Here is a 25017-nt window from a genome sequence, read left to right on the forward strand (position 1 = left end):
TTGATAGCGTTTTATATGGAGAAAAATCCAGTAATTAAAGTTGAAATTTCAGAATCATTACTCCAGTCTTCAGTGTCACATGATCCTTCAGAAATCATTTTAATATGCTAATTTATTATCAATGTTGGAAACAGTTGTGCTACTTAATATTTTTTTGGAACCTGTGATACTTTTTTCAGGATTTATTTAAAATAGAAAGGTTTTTTAATAATATACGCTACTATTCAAAAGATTGGGGTCAGTAAATTTTTATTCTTTCTTTTTATGAAATAAATTAATACTTTAATTCACCAATGATGTGTTAAATTAATAAAAAGTGATTAGCATAGATTTACATTGTTAAAAAAATTATATTTTGAATAAATGCTGTTCTTTTTAACTTATTCATCAAAGAATCCTGAAAAAAAGAATCACAGGTTCCAAAAAATATTTGGCAGCACAACTTTTCCAACACTGATAATTCTAATAATAAATCAGCATATTAGAATGATTTCTGAAGGATCAAGTGACACTTAAGACTGGAGTAACAGCTGATGAAAATTCAGCTTTGCATCACAGGAAGAAATTATATTTTAAAGTATATTAAAATAAAAAACATTATTTTATATTCTAATAACATTTTGCAATATTTCTGTATTTTTTACTAAATAAATGAGCACAAGAAACCTCTTTAAAAAACATTACACGTCTTACTGATCCCAAACTTTTAAGCGGTAGTTTAGGTGTCGACACCAAATTAGAGGTCTGCAATATAAAAAATTGTCTTTTTAAAATATTTATTTAAGTCACAGGAGTGAAGGAGGATTTTAGACAAAATGTTAGTGTAAAGAAAAAAAAGGCCCAATATGTAAGATTATTCATTAAAAGACACATTCCATTCATTTATAATACACAGTTTTAACATAAACTAATAAACTTAATGTGATTTATAATTGTCAATCATGCATAAAGAAAACAAGAATGAGATTTATGTAATAGTAAATAAATTATAGTTATTGTGTATTGTATATACCTTGTTTATTTTTAATTAATAAAATCTGCTTGTTATACATCTAGCTATATATAAACTATGTTCAGAATTTTTAACTGATTAAATTTCATTGTTGTTCACAGTTAAAAGATGTATGGGATTCTATGGAATTTAAATTAAATATGATTATTTAAATAGTTTAATAAGCTGTAGTTCTCCCAAAAATGAGAATTTGCTGAAAATCTACCCACCCTCAGGCCATCCAAGATGTAGATGAGTTTGTTTCATCATCAGATTTGGAGAAATGTGTCATTCCGTCACTTGCACACCAGTAGATTGTCTGCAGTGAGTGGGTGCCGTCAGAATGATAAAAATATTACAATATTCCACAACTAATCCAAATCACTCCAGTCCACCAGTTAACATCTTGAGAAAATCTGCATGCCATGTTTGTAACAAACAAATTCATCATTAAGGTGCTTTTAACATCAAACCATTGGTTCTGGCCAAAATATGAGTCCATAATAACATAAAAAAGTCCATCTGATGTTGTCTTTCACATCAAAATCCAGCCACATATTTGTTAATTGCTGTTTTGGACTTGATCTGTGCAGATTTCTCTCCTGATTCGGACCATTAAATCCATTATTTTGATCTTTTTGTTTGTTTGTTTTTACCTGTGTGGTCATGTAATTTGAGGACTCTGAAATAAGGAACACGGACGAATTATTATTTAATACAGAAGTTCCGTAATCCAGGAACTGTTAAGGAAGTAAAATGATGCACTTACCAGAAATTGCTCATTTAGGCGTTTACAAAACAAAACAAACAAAATATCCGAAAATCACACAAAAGGAAAGTTAATACAATATGTAATGCAGGAACTAGTGTGATATTCAGGGATATTCCTTGATTCCAGATATCAAGGAATCAAGGAGTTTGTTGGACAATGGTATGTAAGTGAATGTGTATGTGTTGTAAGGTTTGAATATAAGGAAAAAAGCTAATAAATAGTTAAAAAAAAAAAAAAAAAAAAAAAAAACAAATTGTGTAGAATTTACTTTAAAACACTTTTCCTTCAGTAATTGGTAGTAAATTTCACCAGTAATTACAAAGATATGGAATTAATGGTGAAGTTTGAAGTAGAAAGACAAATATATTTTGTAAATCATACCCAAGGAATCTTGTGTTTAATGTTTTATTTACAAAATTAATTTCAAATTAATTAATAAATGTATTTATTTATTTATTTTTTTTTTTGAGAATTCGGACACATTTTAATGTTTTACATCGTTTCCACCACAAAAGAAAATAAAAAGGTAATTGTGAATTTTTATTACCAAATCCAGACATTTCTCTCACAATTCTGAGTTTATATCACAATTCAGACTTTTGAGGAAAACTAAAAACTCAGATATTTTTTTTCCTCGCAATTCTAAGTTTACATCTCACAGTTTTGTTTATTTTTGTTTGTTTGTTTTTTCCACCACAAAATAAAAACAGTAATTCTGACTTTTTTCTCCTAATTTTTTGTTTATGTTTGCCAATTCTGCATTTATATTCATATTTTTATCTCACAATTTGGATTTATTTCCCCCATAACTTTATAGAGGACTTTATAAAGTCAGAATGTCTGAACTGTGGGATAAAAAGTCACAATTATGTTTTTCTTTCATTATCCTGTGGCAGAAACCAGCTTCCATAGATATCTGACCCAAATAGTGCATAAAGCAAAACAAAAACTGTGATTGGCTGCTTTATATGTCAGTCAGACAGTCTCTTTCTGTCAAAATAGGCAGTTCTTGGTCTGAAGAAGCTGCAGTGTTATCCAGACTCTCTGAGAGATACACTGAACTCAGACATCTAGATGCCTACAGATCTCACACACACGATATGTTCTGCTCAGTAGATGATTCCTCTGCAGGCTGATTCGTAATAACCTCCCAGCAGGCTAATCCCTCCTGAGTGGGGTGGCTTTTGTCTGGGGTGTTTGAGACTTTCAGACCCGTGGTCTGTAGCGTCCGTCAAATGACAGGCCGAGTCAAAATACGGCTGAGACTCTTTCATCAGGATAATCCAGTCGCTTTGGGCTCCTGCCTGCTTTTGTAGTGTCAGTAGAGGTCACTGCTGAAGAAACAGAATAACATTTCTTTAACAAACAATAACATAAAATCATTTGGCTACTGGAAAGAAGAAAAAAATCAGCATGAGATCTTAATGTCTTAAATCTTAGTAGTTTCCCTTTGAAAGTCATGAGAGAAAATAAGACTTGTGTTTTGAGATCTCAGAATGAAACATTTCTCATCTGATTCCGCCAAAATCAAATAATCTTTTTTTCTTCAAATTCAGAGCCCAACATCTTCTTCAGTTTTGGCACAAACCTTTGGCGCATCTATTGGATAGCGTGTGTGAACACACACAGGCGCTCAACACATGTGAGCTAGAAACTTTCATCCTTGTTTAGTACCAGCGCTAATTCTCTCCATAAGTTATCATCGATAAAAATGTTTTTGTGTGTTTTTTTTTTTAAACTAAAATCGCAGGTGTCTCTAGGTGTCTTTTTGCCATCTCCAGTAGTTTGCTGTCGTTCCGACAAACCTAAGGCACATGTAATATTGTATGAAATACTAGCATACTCTTACTGTTTCTGCCATATAACATTGTGGTAATGTATACTTAGGTCTGCCCATGCATATTGGCAGGTCCACCCTGAAATATAAGTTAGTGTCATTTTATGCTATTTGAGCAGAAACAACATTTATGGGACAGTTTGAGCCCAATTCTCCTGCTGTTTTGACATATTTTATTTAAATGTGAGTGCATGTGGGAAGCAGTTTTTGAGATTTTAGCATTCCCCCCGTTCAGGTAGATGAGTGTTTTTGTTTACTTGTGCGTCACCTATTGAAGAATTTAGCTTTTAATGGTAAAAGACTGTTAAAATGCTAGAAGTGTTATGTTAAAAAAAAATGTTAAAAGTTCCCCTACTATATATAAAACTGTATTGGATATTGCATGTAATTTTATGCTAGTATACTGTTATCAGAAACGAAAAATAATGTATAATTTACAGAGAATAACCGTAAATTGACATTCCCAGAATTCCCTGTCTTACATTTCAAATTCGATGTTTTTTTTGTTTTTTTTTGGTTGAAATAACTTTTTTTGTTTTGTTTGTTAGTTTTCTTATCAGTTTTGTACATTAGGGTTGTATGTTACATCTAATGTTGTTAAATGAATGTTTATTGCATTATTTCAGTTTCATTATTTCAGTGTGTGTTACCATGATGGTGTTTAGTGTTTGTGTAAATGACACTGTGCACCTTCTATATCCGTTAATATTTAAAAGCTGATTTTGATTGGTTATGGTTGGGATAGGCGATACCACTTATTTTGTTTCTGATACTGATACTTTTAAGGCCAGTATCATTGATATCGATAGATACAGATACGATACTTCTAAACTTAACTTTTAAATTATTGCATTTATTAAATTGCTAAGAGAAAAATATGTAATGAAACCCCTTACACTTTATATATGAAATGCATTTTAACATTTAATATGCCTTAATTGCAACATAATTATATTTGAGTTATGTTTTTTTTACACATGGTTAAAATATGTTGACTGTAGTGGTAACTACAAAATAGTTAAAATACTTTCATAAGAGGCTGCCAGTGACGGGCTATTGCACACATAAAATGCAACCTTTTTATTCTGCCACTCTATGATTTATATTAACATTACTACAAAATAGAACATGATCAGTTAACTTTAAACATTAATTTAAATAAATGTAATTGCACAAATGATGTAGGCTACAATTTCAGTTTGTTTATTGTGAAATAAATCAAACATGTTTGTTTTTTTTGTTTTTTTTTCTGTCCTCTGATAAGCATTGTTCTGGGCTGCCATTCCCAAAAGCATCAATGCTTTCTTATGATGCTTTTGCCCTGTCTGAAGTGAGAGAAAGCTCTCTGTGATTGATTGGTTCTGTCTTGCAACATTTGCATGTGTTCAGATGAGCAGGAAAATATTTCTATCTTGCAGTTATGCGCTAACATAGGTTATACGTCTAATTAAGTGCATATTGTACGCGTTATTTTTGGTTAAATAAAATCACTGGTAAATAAAAAACACCTTAATATCGATATTTTTTTTATTTGAGTTAGGGTTAGGGTTTTTTACACTAAAATTCAGGTGCCTTTTTTTTTTTTTTTTACAGTGAACTTATAAGGTACAGTTTGTGTTTGATTCTTCTCCAAGTTACCAATTGGTGTACTTCCTTTCCCATAATCCTGCTGGGCAGAGTTGCCGGTTGTTGGGAGGAGACAGCAGTGTCATATTGTTTCTTACAGAAACCTGAAGTGTCTCTGGCCGCTCTACAGGACCTCATTGGCTCTCGCTGTCTGCCAACCTGTTTTCACCAGATGCTTCGGCTGCCAGAAAGTAGGTTACATAAAAACAAGACAAAACGAAGTAGGAAACAGACACACAGCTGATTCACAAATCACAAAGGTAATACAGAGAATGTCACTGTAAAAAGCTTGCCCTAACCTGAAAAATAAGGGAACCTATTACACTTCATTTGATTTAACTCAGTAATTCTCTCCAATTCAAGGTCTGACAACTTAAACACTTTTGTTCATCCAATGAGTAATTAAAAATTAAGTCAGCAGTGGCCCCGTAATACATGTACTGTACAACATTGTTTAGCAGGAAATAGTTCGTTCAAATGACTTAATTAGGAAAGTTGGGAACATTTTTGGACAAGTTTCAGAAAAATGCTTGAGTATCTAGGTAAGGTCAACAAAATAACTTTTGTTAGTAACATATTTAGAATTTTGTTGTTCACTTCACATAAAATAAACTCAAAAGTCTGAAACTGAAAATTTGATATAGGAACATTTTGCAAGTTGTTTTTTTTTATGATGTGTCTATATTTTAAATTAAAGTTTTCAAATGAATTATAGTTGAACAAATGTTTGAATTGCAGTTTAAAATCTGTTTTTAACATATTAAAAATGTGAATACAGAAAAATATTGAGAGCCGATCCAAATAGCTGGAGTTTAAAGTTAAAATAAAATCAATATTGACTTTATTATAATTCATATTCATGTCTTATTGTGGTTCTTTGTCACTTTGACTTCCACATAAACATTTTAAAAAATATTTATTTTTTTGGACTTGAATAAATAAAGATTATAAGAGTATGTTTTACATGAAAATAAGTGTTACTTATTTGTAATTATTTGTGAAATTTGTCCAGTGCAGTGCCAATTATAATATATGCTCCTCCAGTATTTATAAAAATACATTTCAGCCAAATAGTTTGTTATTTTATACTGTGCAGGATTAAAAAATGTATTATTTCGCTATGTGAAAATGATCTGACTACATGAACTCGGACAGATTCATTGTGCGCGTATTGTTTAGGCTTGTTTTCTCAGACACTAAATACCTTTTTCACGCAAAAGCTGTTGTAAATAGTTCAGAACTTATATGCTGCTCTTGTTCAGGGTTTTCACTGGTTAGTTGTGTCTGTTGTTTAGCGTAAATTTAGGTTGTGGGAACATCGCTTCAGGGTGACAGTATAGCTTTCCGTCATTATGTTCTCATACAGATCTCTCTCACACCTCACATTCAGATGCATGTTAGAAGATGCACGTTAATGAAAATCACGTTCATCTGGTCTAAACTGGCAGAATGAACACGGAAATGTAACATGACTATTTTTCTATGCATTCATTTTACTAATTCATGCCTGTAGAGTCTTAAATCTCAACTCTAAAGCCTTCTCCTGCATTTAAAGGTCACAGTGAGCTTGTGTGAGTTTCTCACTGTGTTCATATGGGTTATATAACAGTGTTACACATATCATAATGCTAACACATGTTCCAATCCAACATCCTACCACGCTGACATTTGACACTTTTGTCCTTCAAATATGGGTTGTGTTTGTGTTAAATGGGTTATGAAGTTGCTTTCACAGAAGTGACACAATTTTATATCTATAGGGAAGCATTGCAGTGATATTTACCTCATTTAAGAGGTAAAAGCCCTGTTTAGAGGACCTTTGGTGGTTCCTCCATTGAACAGAGTCATGACAATATGCTGGTTTGAATTTGATATTAAATGTCTGAGAACCATGAATTATATATTTTAATTTTCTTAAAATATTTGTATTATTGTTAGAAGAGATGTTAGAGTATGTTCTGTATTGTGTATACACACAATTATTCTAATCGCATAATATTAATTTATTCTCATTATTATCCATAATTGTTAGAATAAATACTTATAATTAGACTGTATTTATTAATACTTATTATTATTCATAATTACCAAAATCAATACTTCCAGTCAGATAATATTTATTAATAATATTGATTCTATTATCCATAATCATTGGAATGTATTCTTCAAATCAGTTAATCTTTACAAATAATGTTTTTTCTTATTGTTATTTAAAATGTTTAGAATAAATACTTCATATCAAATTATATTTAATAATGTTTATTCTCGTTATTATACATAATTATTGAAATAAAATCAGATGTAATAAATATTTTTATTTTCATTATTATTTGTAATTATTATAATAAATACTTAACATGAAATTTATTATTGTTTATTCTCAGTATTATACATAATTTTTGGAATAAATATGTCCAATAAGATAAAAATGTGTAAATAATATCTGTATATAATGTGTATATAATGTGTATATAATTATCTATAATTATTAGAATAAATACTACTTCTCAAATAATATTTAGAAATAATGTTTTTTCTCATTATCCATAATTATCAGAATAAATACTTAAATCAGATTACATTCATTATTATTTTTTGAATTATTACACATTATTTTTGAAAAAAAAAACACTTAAAAATACTTAATAATGTTCATTCTCTTCTTGATTATTTTCAATAATCATCAAAATAAAATATTTTGCTGTAACTGTAGTCTAATACAATGTGTTTGAACTTTTTTTTTTTTTTTTTACTAAATTTATAGAGGTTTCTACTCATTTGTAGCTGTGATTACGTTCAGAATAGCATGCATACTATTCCTATATGTACTATATACTGTCCCACTATGGGAAAATGTGCAGAATATGACACTGTGTCCCAGAATGCTTTGTGTTTGACCGTCTGTCTCCAGTTTAATGAATCAACCAAATGTGATTTTTAACAATGCTTTCTTGTTTAACTGTTAACAAAAATTACGAACCAAATCAAACGTGCAATATAATGAAGTCATGTAGCAAACCTCTGCATGAAATGTATATCGATATAATAATACATACTGTATCACTTAATATATGTATTTTTAAATATAGGCCAATATCCTATTGTTGTCTCAAACTTAAATATGATATTGTATGTTTGTATTTCAGGGCGTATCAAATGCAGTAGTGATATTAAAGTGCAGCAGATGCACGATGAGCTGATGCTTGTTTCTGTCGTGTCAGACTCTCTCTGGGTGGTTCACGCAAATAAAGAAGCAGATTAGAAAGGAACTGACTCAAGTGTCCTGGAATGAAGACGCATATGTGAGATCACAGCCTGAAGCTGCAGGATCATCCGGCATAAGGTTTTGTTAGACTCGATGAATGAAGTAATAGCGATTTCTGAAGGTGCTGTTGCTCCAGTTTGCCAACAAGGATCATGTTGTAGCTTCTGGGTTTAATGATTGAGAATGAAGTATCAAAACAACACAAATATATACAGTATAAGTATATGCAGTCAGCTATGTGAGATGGTAAAGTGTTCTGCTGAAGAAATAGTGTCCAGTGTTATTCTTGTAAATCTTTTTTTAACTTTTGGAAATATATATAATATGATATATATATGACTATAATATGACCTAGAGCTGTAATATGGCAGAAATATATAAACTGATCTGATGAGCCTAATGCAACATCAGTAACTAAAAACATAAATATGAGTCTAATGATACAAAGTTCATTTCTCGTCCTAAAAGCCATCAAAGAATTGTCTTCTTTAAAGGAGGCTTGTGACAAATGACTGTTTTATTTTAATAGAATATAATAAAAATAATGAGAATAAGTACTATTTATAAATCTAAGTTATAATTTTGATAATAATGAGAATGAACATTGTTAATACATATGATTTGGAGGAGTCATTCTTATAATTATGGATAATAATGAAAATAAATATTAGCAAATATAATCTGACTAACAGTATTTATTTAGATAACTATTAATAAATATTGACCTATTAGGAGCATTTATGCTGATAATTCTGGATAATAAAGAGAATAAATATTATTAAATATTATCTGACTCTAAACATTTATTTTGATGATGTGAATAAATATTATGTGAATAATAGAAGTATTATTCTAATAATTATGGTAAAGATAAGAATAAATATGGTCTGATTAAGAGTGTTTATTTTGATTATTATGGATAATGATGAGAATAAATATGAATACATTTTGTCTAATTAGAAATATTAATGTTTGTAAATAAATATTGTCCAATTAGAAGTTTCGTTTGTGATAATTATGGATAATGGTGTAAATACATATTAATAAATATGGTCTAATTTGAAGTATTTTTTCTGATAATTATGGTAATAATGAGAATAAATATTTAATTATTTATTGATCATTCTTAAGAACATTGTTTCTGTTATATAAATATAGAACATACTCTCACAACAATAACAATATAATTATAATCCAAAACTTTAAATACAAAATGGACATAATAATAATAAAGTAAGTAATCAAAAGTAATCATTCTAATCATATTCAACAATAAATTTACAATAAACAATAAGACTTTTTTAAGATATGTAAGATATCATTTATCTCACCAAGATTTCATTATAGATTAAAAAGTCTGTGGAGAACAGGCCCGAAAAATAGATAAATTCTGGTGATCAAAGTAATTTAAAATATTAAGGAAAAAGTGCAACAATCTGATTTTTTATTTATCATTATTTTTACATTTTTAAAAATATATATTTATCATTAAAAGGTCAGAAAATTCCTGATTTAAATACTTTTAAAATATATATTTATTATAGATTTATAGGTCAGTGTTGTGAATGAGCCACAAAAAAATCTTTTTTGTTTGTGTTTTTATATATATTATATTATTTTATATATGTTTATTATGAATTAAAAGGTAATATATTAGGAAACCGGGCAAAGCATTATATTTTAGAATATAATTTGGAATATTTTAATATATAATTATTATAGATTACAAGGTTAATGTGTAGAACAAGCCAAACACAGAGGAAGTCTCACCTTTCAACACTTTTAAAAATTAGGAAAGTTACACTAAATAACTATAAAATATTTAAAGCTACTGTTATTATTCCATTCAAAATAGAATTAACAAAATATATGGGATACAGAAAAGGTCTCCAAAAATGATTAAATAATCACTCATGTGAATAAAAAGCTAAGAACGTAAATGAGTGCTGTACTGTCGCCGGGTGTCCAGCAGCGGTCGCTGTGTCCTCATTGAATCTGTGATGTCCAGAGACGCAGCCGGACATTGATGTCGTGCACTGAAGCAACTGGTGCTTAAGACGCGTTTACATCGACACGAGCGAACAGCGGAGAATATCGCGCTGACGCGGTTTCTAGAGGATTAATGCGAGTTTAAATGCGTCTTTCGGAGGTTTCCAGTGGAACAGGAGGAATATATGAAACGCATCTTGAAGTTTTCGTAAGGAGGAAGGTCAGTGTGTTTATATGCCGCTCGTTTATTCTCTCATTGAAGTCTCTGGAGATATTGACACGCATCTGAGAGGAGACTTTTACTGCAGTATGACGCTTTAATGTTTTTCTTTTAGGGACATACGATACATTGTATCGTTGCGTATCATCGCGCTTTGTATCATTGTATCATCGAGTTTGTGTCTTTGTATCATCGTGACTGTGTGCTACTGTATCATTGTGTTTCATTGTATCTGTGGCATTGTGTTGTGTGTCGTAAACAATCAAACCAATAACATTTACCGCGTTTTCTCTGCAGATTTCTGACTGACGGAGAGGTTTGGGTGTTTTCTGTGATACATAGGTGAGATCCAGCATGCATGTCACAGTCTCATGTTTAACATTATTCTGTGTGTAAAAGGAAATAAGTTGGCAGCTGTCTTGGAATATGCCTTTTTGACATAAAAGTTTTACTGTCACTTTTAACCAGTCAAAAGATTTGACACACTTGATATAAACGCTATTCTTAAATTTTTGTAAACAAAACACATTTTACTGCTAATAATGTTTGTATAAATTGTTGTCATCTGCATCACGTTTTGATCATCATTCCCATGTTTCCATTTACATTGTTCTATAGACTATAATTATAATTCAGGATCTTTAAAATGAGTTATAACAGAGTGGGTGTTTCTACACTTTTGACTGTCAACCAGTTTTTATTGTTTATTTAGCGTCATTTAGTTGTGCTTGTTTAAACAAGAGCAGGATTGGTGCATTATTCTGGAAAGTTTGCATTTAGGAGTTGGGAAGTTGTAATTACAACATCAGGACCCATCATTTTGGTGAAGATAGGGATGTAGTTTTTCTACAAAAAAAAAAAAAAAAAAAACTCTTGTATGTTTTATGCAATTTATGAAAAAATACTATGATTTTTTTGTATATCAATATTTTAATTATTTTATACATTTTAATTTTATTTTGCTTTTATGTTTTTAATTTATGAAGCTGCTGTAATTTGAATAATTTAAAATTTTTGTATAAAATTCAGATTTTTTTTTAAATTCAATTTATGAAGGTGCTGTAAATTGGATTGTAATGTATTCTATCGTAACTGTACAGAAGTTTCCTATTCTGTACATGCAACTTAGCTAGTTTTATTGTAACTGAAAAATATCCATAATTTGAATAATTGCATTAAATTTACCATCACTACAGATGCTGCATCTATTGTGTCTGACATATTTTCTCACTGATACGCCACAAACAGAGTTTCCCACTTGTAATTGTTTGTGATGACGTTTATGTAGGATGATCATACATCCTATTTTTCCTGGATATTTTTTGGCTGGGATTTCTAAATTGCCCAAAATGTCTGGGTTTTGGCTTCCTATTGTAAGGTAATGACTAAAAAGTAGTTTGACCAATAGTGAGCAGGCATTGTACGTAATTGACCAATCGTGATGAGTGAGAGGCGGGATCTAGAGTGAATGGTCAAGGCAATGCAAATAGATGTTTATATAATGTATGGGGACTGTAGAGAGACCGTCAATAGGAAACAAAGCCAAAATGCTGAAAATGTTTAAATCCCAACCGGGAAAAAGACAACGTATGATCATTCTAGTTCATGTGCGTAAATACAATCTTTCTGACTTGACTTGAATGCAGCACATTTTCTGAGCTCTACAGTGACTAACTGCATTGTGTATGAGTTTGTTTGTAAAGATGGTGCATGTGATCATAACAGCAGTGTTGAGGGTAATGCATTACAAGTAATCAGATTACTTTTTCAAGTAACTAGTAATGCATTACTTTTAAATTCACAAGATTGAGTTACTTTTTAAAATAAGTTAGACGAAGAGTAATGCAAAAGTAAAGTAATGATTTACTTTTCATAAAAAGTAACTGAACAATGCAGTTAGTTACTTTTTTTTAACGAATAGCACAATATTGTAATGCTTTACTTTTAAAAGTAACTTTACCCAACACTGCATAACAGTTTTCTGAATCTTTCTGACGCAATGCTGATTATCTTTCATTTCTACTTTTTTCAGTTGGCATGTTGGATTGTGTGTGCATGCTGTCTGCTATATAACGCCGTCATTTTCATCCCATCTGCATGCTGCTTCTGTGTGTCCACCATTAACGCCATCATGGGCGAAAACTGTGATGCCAATAACCCTCCGATTCTCTCCTCCAAGAAGTGCAGCTGCAAACGTGATTCTGTCTCTGATCCGTGGCGGGACGTCGAACGTCTCCGCGCGGCTTTAGAGGTGGAGCGCAGTCGCAACCAGCAGGCCCACCGGCGCTTCTCTCTGGAGCTGCGGAGGCAACGTGAGGAGGCGCGTGAGGAGCGTGAGCGAGTGCTGAAGGAGCTGACCTTCCGACACGAGCAGCAGAAGACGCTGGAGCTGCTGAGGCAGCGGGAAGCTCTGGGCCGAGAGCGTGCGGCGGAGGTTCGGCGTCTGTTGCGCTGGCGGAGTCAAGAGTTGAAACGTACCGAGAACTTGACGCTCAGGCAAACCCAAGAAGTGCATCGTCAGCTAGCGGATGAGATCGCTGGTAGATCTGCAATTAAAGATCTCAAACTTGGATGCAAAGGCAACGGGGTGGCATACCGCAAACTTGAGGAGCTCTTAAAGACGCTGCTTGTTCAGGCAGATGGACGGCAAGTCGCTGTCCTTCAGCGTCTCCAACAGGAAGTGGAATTAGAGAAGAGCTACTACCTGTGCCACCTGCTGGAAGCCCACAGCGGGACGTCCCGTGTCGTGAAACAATCCAGGCCAAGGTCGAAGAGTTGCGTCCATCCGCTCACACAGGGTCAGAACCACCCAGAAAAACTCGCTCTGTTCCGGTCTCGTTCGCTATCCCATACGCCCCGAAGCGAATCTCCTCAGCCTATGAAGAAGAAAAAGAAGCAGGACTACGAAACGTCTCCTCTCAGCTCATCTCCAGCTGAGGAAAGAGATCTTCTTGAGGATTTACCTGAGCCGTGTTCATCTGATGAAGGATTGGAGAAGTGCTCACCATCCAGATGTTCAGAGGACAATATGGATGATCTGGTAAGAACTTTATGAATTTATGTTGTTTCCATCTTTAGCGCTGCCCTGAATGTTCTTCTAAGTACTCAAGCTGGATTTCATGCATTGTTGTGTTTAGAAATATGGCATAATTCGTTACTCAGTGAAAAGGTGGTTTGCATGTTCTGCATTGTTCTCAGTTAAGCTCATCAGTTCCTATAGATCAGGCATTGAAAAGCCACTATTTTCATATGTTTGCTTACTTGTGTTGATGTTTCTGGCTTTACTTGCTTAGTTTCAGGATGAACACTAGAGTTGTTCAATTACCATGCTTGAAATTTAAGTTGGATACTATATCCAATTATTGCAAAATATTTATATATACATATATACACACAGTACTGTTTAAAGGTTTGAGGTCGGTATGTTGAAATAAGTCTCTTCTGCTCACTAAGAATCCATTTATTTGATCTAAACTATAGTAAAATCAATAATATCGTGAAATATTATAACAATTTAAAATAACTGTTTTCTATGTGAATATATTGTAAAATGTAATTTATTCTTGTGATGCAATGCTGAATTTTTAGCGTCATTACTCCAGTCTTTAGTGTCACATGATCCTTCAGAAATCATTCTAATATGCTGCTTTGCTGCTCAAGAAACATTTCTGATCATTATCAATGTTGAAAACAGTTGTGTTGCTATTTTTCAATTCTTTGATGAATAGAAAGTTTAAAAGAGAGCAGCGAATAGAAATTGTTTGTAACATTATACATCTCTTTACTGTCACTTTTGGTCTATTTAATGCATCATTGCTGAATAAAAAGTCTTACTGACCATAAACATTCGAATGGTCCACAGATTTTCATCAGCTTACACGTACTGCAAACAGAATAAGCTTTTATTGGTGCAGTTTGGATCTTGCTTGCAGAATCTGGCATTAGATCAGTGTAGAAAGGCACCTCTTAAAAAAGAATCCCTTGGCTCATTTCTGCAGAGTTGCTGAGTCTTTAACCTTCTTTAAATGGGATCGATTGTGACTGTGAATGCAGTCAGGCAGGAAACGCACCCTAAACAGTAATGTCATCTTCACTGCATTGCTGCCAACATGTTACTTTGTAGTTACCGGAGTCTGTAACATTCCCCTTGGTCTTTGAAGGAATTGTTCACCTAAAAATGAACATTTGCTAAATATGTGCTCATCCAGGTCATCCAAGATGTACACATGAGGTCAAAAGTTTACATCCCCCCTTTCAGAATCATTAAAAATGTTAAATGTTTTACCAGAATAAAAGGGATCATACAAAATGCATGTAATAGGAAATACCATGCATTAAGAGCCGAGGGGTGAAAACTTTTTGAATTTAAAGATCAGGGTAAATTGAACTTATTTTGTCTTTTGGGAAACATGTAAGTATCTTCTGTAGCCTCTGAAGGGCAGTGCTAAATAAAAAAACATGATGTTTAGGCAAAAAAAAAAAAAAAAAAATGTACACATCAACATTCTGTTCAAAAGTTTTCACCCCCTGCTCTTAATGCATCGTTTTTCTTTCTAGAGCATCAATGAGCGTTTGAATCTTCTGTAATAGTTGCATATGAGTCCCTCAGTTGTCCTCAGTGTGAAAAGATGAATCTCAAAATCATACAGTCATTTTTGGGAAGAGCTCAAATACACAAAAATGCTGTAAAACCAAAGAATTTGTGGGACCTGAAGGAATCCCCTTGATTCTTAACTTAATCTTTATTAAGAATCAAGTGTATGTAAATTTTTAAACCGGGTCATTTTTATAAATTCAACTGTCATTTTCTCTTGTGGACTATACATCTTTTATGTGAAATATCTTATTCAGGTCAGTACTAAATAAACAATAACATGCATTTTGTATGATCCCTCTTATTTTGGTAAAATAATTAACATTTTTAATGATTCTAAAAGGGGGATGTAAACTTTTGACCTCAACTGTAGATGAGTTTATTTTTTCGTTAGAACAGGTTTGGAGAAATGTGTTATTCCATCACTTGCTCACCAATGGATCCATTGCAGTGAATGGGTGCTGTCAGAATAAGAGTCAAAACAGCTGATAAAAACGTCACAATAATACACAAGTAATTCACACCACTCCAGTTCATCAGTTAACATCTTGAGAATACAAAAGCTGCGTGTTTGTAAGAAAGAAATCCATCATTAGGATATTCTTAATGTCAAACTTTGCTTCAGACTAAAATATGTGTCCTTTGTCTGTAATATTGCTTTTTCATTTCTTTTAATAGAGTAAGAAACAGACATTTTTGAGACACATTGTTTTTGCTTAATAGTTTTTTGCTAAGGCATACGTCACTATTGCTTTTGCTCATGCACATAGTTTTAAAGCTCACTGTGCAAATGTAAAAAATTTCTGTTTTTTTTATTTTGTAATGCAAACTGGAGAGAGTGAGCAAATGTGGTCTGCTGGTGCTATGAATAATTCAAAAGTACAGAGAATAACAGTCCACTGCCACTGTGAAACCACAGACTGGACTGTATTGTTTGTTCGGTCCTCAGAATTGAGGTTTTCAGTGCCCTATACTTGGAGAAAAATGGATAGTGGCAAAAAGTTAGACTTTCGGACATTGGCGTTGTGTTTATGCAGTGAACGGTTTTGTAATGGCTCTTATGATGTTTAAGATCTGGATTATGGGGTTCAATGAAAGCACCAATTCTTTTTCAATCTAAATCTCAGTTGGCTTGATTACCTCACTCACAGACTGCATAACAATGATTTAGCTCAATGCATTTGTTTTCAGCTTATGTAATGATGATTATATGTGCATTTCAGGTCTAGAGACTTATCACCATCTGATTGCACATGGATAGTCATACAAATCAGAAAGACATCTAATAGCCTGTCAGTCTGTTTAATGAGTGTCATAATTTTGTTTAATTTATGTAATATTTCTAATTGGCTTTCGTTTATTTTAGTTTTAGTAATTGTACTTATTTTATTTCGGTTCTAAATTTCATTTATGTACATTTTTCATTTTACTTCAGCTTGTTTCAATGGACAAAAATGAATAATAGTTTATAGTTAATAATTTTACTATTAGTTAACTAACAATACTTCTGTAGCAGTGTTGTTCAGTTTAAAGTAGTTCTGATGAAGGTTTTTTAAAACCTGCTTGTTTTTGCATTAAATATAAGTTAAAAACTTATATTTAATGCAAAAAATAAAATAAAGTTGACAACACTACACTTATGGAAGTTTGTTTCCATCACAATATAAAAAAATAAAAATAAAATAAAAATGTCTTTTTTTTTTTTTTTTTTTACAGAATTGCAGGATAAAAATTCAGAATTGCGGAATTAAAAACTCAAGATACAGAGAAAGAATTTCAAGATAAAAGATAAAAAGTACATGAAATAAAATCAGAATTGTGAGATATGATCTTGCATTACTGGGAAAAAGTATGAATTGTGAGGAGTTGCAATTATCATATTCACATAGCAGAAAAGGGCTTCCATACTTACTGTACTAGTACATCAGTTTATGAATAACTGTCTGTAAGAGATTAGCCTGTAAAGCTTTTAGTGTTGCATAAAGATCTGAAGGATGCTTGTTCCTGAGCTCTGAAGGTGTTGCTGTAGGAAGTGCAAATTCATGTTAACCATGTTGTCCACTGACCTTTCTGACCTGGAAGCAAATAGCAGTGGCTCCAGTGGGGTGAAACGGTAGTGGCTCAGATATCTGCATGAAAACTGAGGACAGAAATGGTCTGACATGATAGCTTTTGTTTTTAAGCTTTATGACAAGGCTTTGCACAGAGCAGACCACTAAGTTGTGGTTTTATTGCGTAGGCGGCTTCATTTCAGTCCTTCATTGTTTCTTGCAGTAAACATAAACAGCTACTGATGAATTCATTAGGATAATGTGTATATTCGTTTGTGGAAATGAGTGATTGACTGAACGACTGTTTAAATGAGTCGGAAGTTTATAGTCATTTCATTTAAAATCGTTAATGACATGTCTGTCAGAGAAACTGAAGGATGAAGCCACACAAGTGAATCACATTACAGGAGACAGTTGATGGTTAATTGGATCATTTTTAGATCACTAACGTCTCTAATGGCAAACTGCCTACTATTTAGAGAAATAACGTGAAAAAGCATGCAATAAGCAGTGATAAACATTTGATGTTGTTGGTTGACCTCATTATGTTGCATGTTTAATTTAGCATTTTATTTAGCTTTTTATCAATTTTGTGGGGAAAAAAATAAATAAAATTGTCATAAGAAAGTAGTCATGAAAATGAAAGGTTTAGCACATTGCACTTTGGTGAATGTAGTAGCTTGTGCATATTTCACATTTTCAGAAAGTATGCATGCATATATTTAATTGTGCATACTGTATCCATACTGTATTCTGCTTCTGTTAAAAGTAGTGGTGTAATATTACACATAAGATATGTGTTTTGGTTCTACAAATCTCTGTTAATGACCAGATCAAAATAAATTATTATTGCAATTATTGTGTGATTTGTGCCTGTTTAGCATTGTTCATACATTTAGCATCCTATGTATGTACACACATTTGTTTTGAAAAATCAGCGTAATATTGTATGACATGAACACACAGTATTATGTTATAATCTGATCTGTTTAAGAAAGACTTTAAATAGCCTTGAATATACTATGGTATTATAGGTATGCAGTGCAGCTGGTGGGATATAAAAAGCCACTGACATGTGGGTGTGTGTGTGTTTATTTTGAGTAATATACACTACTGTGCAAAAGTTGGAGAAGATTTGTTAAAATGTTTTTAATAGTTTATTCTGCTCACCAAGTCTGCATTAGTTTGATTTAAAAATATAGTAAAAACAGTACAATGTGAAAAATTATTACAAATTAAAATAGCTGTTTTCTAGTGTAATTTATTGTGAAATGTAATTTATTCCTGTAATGAAATGCTGAATTTTCAGCATCATTACTATTATATTATTATACATCATTCATCCTTCAGAAATCATTCTAATATGCTGATTTTGCTGCTCAAAAACATTTCTGATTATTATGAATGTTGAAAAAGAACAGCATTTATTTGAAATTGATATATTTTAGACATTATAAATGTCTTTACTGCCACTTTTGATCAATTACGTGCATTCTTATTGAATAGAAGGATTAATTTCTGTAGTGTAGATTCAGATATGTTTTTCCTCTTCCTTTGTCATTTACGGATCTCTCTGACGCAAAAATACACATGATTAAATATTCATGAATAGATTACTGTTTTACAGGTTTGGAGCAAATTACCCAGCACAGGTTTACTTTTATTTTCAGTCTGTATCACCCACCCCTACTTCCAACCATGTACAATTTGTTTGTTTTTGGAAATGTTGTGACAGAGATTGTTGTTTTGAGATAGTGAGTTGCTTATGTTTTATTTTGAGCTAATAGAGTCGCTGGGGTCTGTTTTTGGCATAACTGGGTCACCCCCTCCATTCCCTCCCAAAAACTGGTGCGAGGTTACACAGAGCAGCTTTGAATTATTGATATTAGCTTGAGATCAACCCAAACAGTAGTGTGACAGCGGCAGACGCACGTTCACTACATGACAAAGACCTGATGGAGCATTCATGTGTCTCAAGCTTTTTCATGCTGGAGAAAATAAACCCCCTGTGTGTCTGGAAGATCTGCTTCTGAACTTTGTTGCTCTTTTTTGATTTTGTTTTGTGTAGTTTTGGTTTCGTGAGTCTGCCGGTTGAGGTGCATTATAGATCACTGGTTCATGAGATCTTACTCTGTTTTTCTCCCTAGTGTAATGTTAGGACTTAGAAGTAAATATAAATATAAATATATTTATATACACTACCGTTCAAAAGTTTGGGGTCAGTAAGACTTGTAATAGTCTTTAAAGAAGTCTCTTATGCTCATCAAGGCTGCATTTATTTGATTAAAAATATAGAAAAAACAGTAATATTGCAAAATGTTTTTACAATATAAAATAATGTTTTTTATTTTAACATACTTTAAAATAGAATTTATTCCTGTGATGAAAAGCTGAATTTTTATCAGCTGTTACTCCAGTCTTAAGTGTCACATGATCCTTCAGAAATCATTCTAATATGCGGATTTATTATTAGAATGATCAATGTTGGATAATATCAACAGTTGTGCTGCCAAATATTTTTTGGAACCTGTGAAATTTTTTTTTTTTTTTTTTCAGGATTCTTTCATGAATAACAAGTTTAAAAAGTACAGTGTTTATTCAAAATATAAATATTTTATAACAATGTAAATTATTTATTATTAACTTTTAATAAACTTTTAATTATTAACTTAATACATCCTTGGTGAATAAAAGTATTGAATTTCTTAAAAAAAAAAAAAAAAGAAACAGTAAAAATGTACTGACCCCAAACTTTTGAACGGTAGTGTATATAAATATATAGTTAGCAGACTTATTTTTCCTGTTAATTGCATAAAAGTGATAAAAAGGTTTTAAAAGTACCATTCACTTAAGCATGCTATAGCAGTGATTCATATTTCAATCACAGAAATATATATTTTTTTTTTTGAATTATTTCTTATTATTGGTTATTTCTATTATTGGTCGCACCACATGACAAAGGCTTTATATCATTAAAAATCTACTGTGTGAAAAGTGCAGCACATGGCATTAATTGCAGGCATTTCTTTAGCCCTAGTTATTTCTGAACTTTGCCCAATCTTGGCTGCTCAACTGACCCTTCGCTGGGAGTTTGATTAGCTTGTGATCTGACCAATCATACCACCAAATACGCCGTTCAGTCTGACAAACAAACCAGACAGAAAAGTAGATTAAAGTCGATGGAACTGAACATGAAAAATGGTGTGTATTGACATCTTTTCAGAGGTGAAAGAAGATATCTTCTGATTAAAAAAGGACAGAATTTGAACACACAGACTTTGTTTCATACCTGAAGTAACCAGATCTGTCTTGTATGTTGGCGCGTTGTCAGTGTCCACTTTGCTCTGTAATGTGTTTTTCACTGCATGAGAATGTAATGTGTGGCATAAAAGTGCCATGGTTTTTGGACGTAGTAACGGTAACTAAGGGGGTGGGTCTTTGCGAAGGGTCAGTTTAGAGTAACGGGAGGTTGCAGCATGAACATCTTTCTTACAAAAGAAGATGACATTGGAGTTTGTGTTTGACTGCAGGGTCAGAATTAACATGCTGCCTGTGGCAAGCATTTATTTTACTTTGATAGCAGGGGAATCTGGTAAAGTAGATTAAAATATTTGTTTATAAATAAATAATAAATTAGTAGTAATAAGTGATGCTCAAATTTTTTTTTTTTTTTTTTTTTTTTTGCTTTTTTTTTCTCATATTGTACAAAGATTAAACATAAACTGTCTGAAATTACCCAAATTGCATTAAAATCTATTCCACATGATACTAAAATTAAGCATTTTATAGGATGAAATCTGTTTTATTTTTTCCTAAATTCCGATTCATTTTTTTTCAAATTCTGTTTTATCCCGTTTTAATTTTTCTCAACTCCTTTTTAATGGTTAAATAAAATTTTATTAATCAAAGAGCTAATGTCTAATTAATTAAAATCATGAAACTTATACAATTTCACATCAGTTTAATAAAGGTTTAACAAAAAATTACATGTTTAGGGCCCTTATGAAATGTTTTATTTTTTCTCACCGTGTGTTTTATTGTTATCAAGTTCTTTGTTTTAGCATGTCTAATTATTTTATTTATTTATTTTTTTTTACCCTTGGAAATTCTGTGTTGTGTATTTAAAATGTTCTGGTTATCAAATGAAGGCATAAAACATTTGTCTTTTAATTATTGAAAATTAAGCAAACTTTTTTTTGGCAAACAAAGGGGAATTTACTATTAAATATAAAACATGGAAGAAATGTTGTGTGATTATACCCTAAAAAATAATGTTTGTTTCATTGTAGTAGTAGTAATAATAGTAGTAATATTATATATCTGGCACAGTGTCATCAAGTTAAACCAGACTTTTATTTTGACAGGTTGCCGTGTCTACCTTTACATTTCTGCGTGTTATATGATGTAACGCTAGTTTTCCTAAAATGGAACGGTCAAATGCTCATGAAGTGACTCTCAGCAGGTGTTGTTCATGTATTTATGGCCTCATTCAGTGAGACGACAGAAGCTGAAATCACCACGAGTGTCACACGTGCTTCAGTGTGTGTAGTAAACAAAACCACTCGTCTGCTCCATTCATTAAAATAGAGACACACAGTACATGCAGGATTCACATTTAAATGGTATTTTTGCGGCGTAATATTTATAGATAGTAGTCCATATTGCAGTTTGATTTAAGTGTAATGACCTACTTTTGATTAATTAAATCAAACTTTGACAAATTCCGTGACATTCCGTGGTATTCAATAAAATTCAGTTTTTATGACTGGATTCCGCGATTCCGTCTGCGTTTTCCGCATCGCGGAAATCATAGGGCCGTACTTTTATGTATATAAACCATCAATTGAATATAAAAGCACAAATCTGGGACATATATCTATAATGGAAAACACTTTGCAGTGGTCGCACCACGTGATATTTCAAATTCAATCAAAGCTTACAAGCACAGAATTGGCCACCTAAACAAAATAAGCTACCTTCCCACAAAAGGTCACTATGAAATTTGTAATAAAAATAAATACTTGTAGAAATAACTTCATATTTATTGTTTTTTTTTTTTTGAGGTCATACCACATGATATCCAAATGTGGTAACTACATACCAGCCGTTTAAAAAGTTTTTTTTTTTTTTTTTTTTTTTTCCCCCAATTTGAAAGAGCAAATTAATAGTCTCAAAATGGATGGTTGCACCACTTGATATTTCATAGAATAGAAATCATTGGACAAAGTTTGTTTGTATATTATGATGGAAATATAAATGCAAATGCTTTGCAATTTTATACAGGATTACAAAACACTTTAAATCATGCCACATAGTGCAGAAAATTAATCAGAATAAATTTAGGGTAATTTCAAAGACAAATCCAAAACAACAGTTATGGCCGGACGGTCGCACCACATGATATTTTGACACTTTAATTAACAGAAAAATGACAAATAACTAATCTTTTTTTAAACGTTAAAGTGGGTCTATTTTTTAACAGTGTCATTTTGCGATGATAGAAGCAGTCAAACACTTGATTCGCTATATCATATTGCTTTATGTGAGTATACTGTGTGAACGCAGATAAAGTTGCAAATACTATATATCCATTTATTTTTATCCCTCTGTAAGGTACACGAATCAGCTTGTTTAGACTAGATTTGGCAAAGATTCTCTGCTGATCTCATTTTCCTCCCTGCTTAAGCCAAGACACTGATGATAAATCTCATTTATATATTGGAATGAAAAGCAGAATCTCCTGCTGCCTGTACTTTTGCTCTTGGTTTTGCATTGAAGATCTAAATTAGGACGAGTCCGTCCTTCATGCTGTTCTGCGCTTGAACTTCCAATTGGGAAATTGTTTCAAAAACTTAAAAGAAATTGCGATCAGTTGGGACGTCTAGTCAATTCCCTCAATATTTTTTAAATTGCATGAAATGCACCACCCGAGCAGTAAATTCTGTCTGAAGATAAACCCGTAGTAATTGATGAGGCAGCCATGAGCGCCACAACCGCCCCATGAAATTGTGTCTCTTTGTGTGAAGACCTGACGCCTAATGAGATGTTAATGGAGCGCATGTTTTACCTCAGACACACACACACGGGAGGTTTTCGCCAGCCTGAGTTGGTTCTCCTCCCTGTGAGGGTTACACTCTATCTCTGTGTGTGTTTGCTCAGTGGAGAGGCAATTAGCGCGGCGTTTTTCCATATGAGAGCGAGCCAGTTGAACTCCACAGAGGTGGATAGCATTGCAGGATAATTAGATTTAAAACCACTGGGGTTCACTGTGCTTCTGTATGTATTTGTCTGTCTGCCATCAAAATTGCATTACTTCATTAAAATGATTATTTTAGTGTCATTAAAATATTATTGTAGTTTTTATGGTAACACTTTACAATAAGGTGCATTTGATAACATTAGTTACTGTATTGACTAACATGAACTAACAATTAACAAATTTGAAATTTATTAATTGATTAAATGAAATTTGCCACTTTCCTAGGTTTTGCCCATTTGTCAGTAAGAATTTTTTACTCGTTTAAAAATAATTTTATATGCTCCCTTATTCTTTTATATATTTGAATATGTACAAGTCAGAATAAACATGTTTGAATGTTTACATAAATATCGCGTTACACTGAATGACAATGACAACTGAATGACATTTAACGTGCTATCACTTTTGTAAGTTTTATGTCGTCATCTTAACGTCTTTGGCCCATATATAATTTATTTAAAAATATTAATACATTTTTAATAATTTTGTGTTGTGTTTTTCCAGTTTTAGTTTAGTCAGTTTTTTTAAAAAATATATATTTTTATGTAGATTTTATTTCAGTTTAGTTTTAGTTATTAGTTTTAGAGAATTTTGCCTTGGCAACTAGATGAAATAAAACATTTTTAGTATTTTATTTTATTTTATTTTATTTTATTTTATTTCAGTTATTGTTTTTAGTTAGTAGTAAAATGTTTTTAGTTTTAATTAACTATTTCTATTTGTGCATGTATTATTTATATACTATTATAGTTTATTATTTTAATTCACTTTTTTATTTTAAGTTTTAATTAAGTAATTGTGTTTTTTTTATTATTATTTTTTGTAAATATTACTATTTACATTTAATTTATTTTATTTTATTGTTTTAATTTATTCATTTATACAACTTACTTCAGTTAGTTGCCTTTTTCTTCATCTAATATGTAAATTATTTTATTAAATTTCAGCTTAATTTCAATTAACCAATATGTTTTAATAGTTTTAGTTATAGTTAATGATAATAACCCTAGTCTTTACGCATCTCAAATTTATCACCTATTATTGGCATTTATGGTTGTAACCTTTACTAGATTAACATTAACCAGCTGTTTTAATGGTAACACTTTACAATAAGGTGCCATTACTTAACATTAGTTATTGCATTAATTAACATGAACAAAAAAAAAAAAAACAGTACATTGTTACAGTAAGTTTATGAAGTACTCATTAGTTTATGAAAAATACAACTGTTTGTTGTTAGTTTACATCCATTAACTAATATTAACAACTTTGGAATTGTAATGATGTATACGTTGAAATTAACATTAACTTAGGTTACTAAATGCTTTAGTTTTTCATTGTTACTTCATGTTAACTAATGTAGTTATCTAATGTAACCTTATTGTAAAGTGATACCATTTCAATTATTGGCAG

The 25017-nt window shown here is 31.8% G+C and overlaps 1 protein-coding gene across 6 annotated transcripts in view; it reads left to right on the forward strand.

Annotated features, from left to right (window-relative positions):
• The first annotated feature begins 10514 nt into the window (after positions 1 to 10514).
• The window catches only part of LOC127165238 (peripheral-type benzodiazepine receptor-associated protein 1), a 122571-nt gene continuing 108068 nt past the window's right edge, over positions 10515 to 25017 (forward strand). For all 6 annotated transcript variants that reach the window (XM_051109625.1, XM_051109626.1, XM_051109630.1 and 3 more), the window contains exons 1-3: positions 10515 to 10700; positions 10998 to 11042; positions 12733 to 13740. In XM_051109625.1, the coding sequence (XP_050965582.1) occupies positions 12832 to 13740 (909 nt within the window). In that variant the 5' untranslated portion in view covers positions 10515 to 10700; positions 10998 to 11042; positions 12733 to 12831. The remainder of the gene's footprint in view (positions 10701 to 10997; positions 11043 to 12732; positions 13741 to 25017) is intronic.

The sequence above is a fragment of the Labeo rohita genome, chromosome 5 (genome assembly GCF_022985175.1).
Source record: "Labeo rohita strain BAU-BD-2019 chromosome 5, IGBB_LRoh.1.0, whole genome shotgun sequence".
NCBI classification, from domain to species: Eukaryota; Metazoa; Chordata; class Actinopteri; order Cypriniformes; family Cyprinidae; genus Labeo; species Labeo rohita.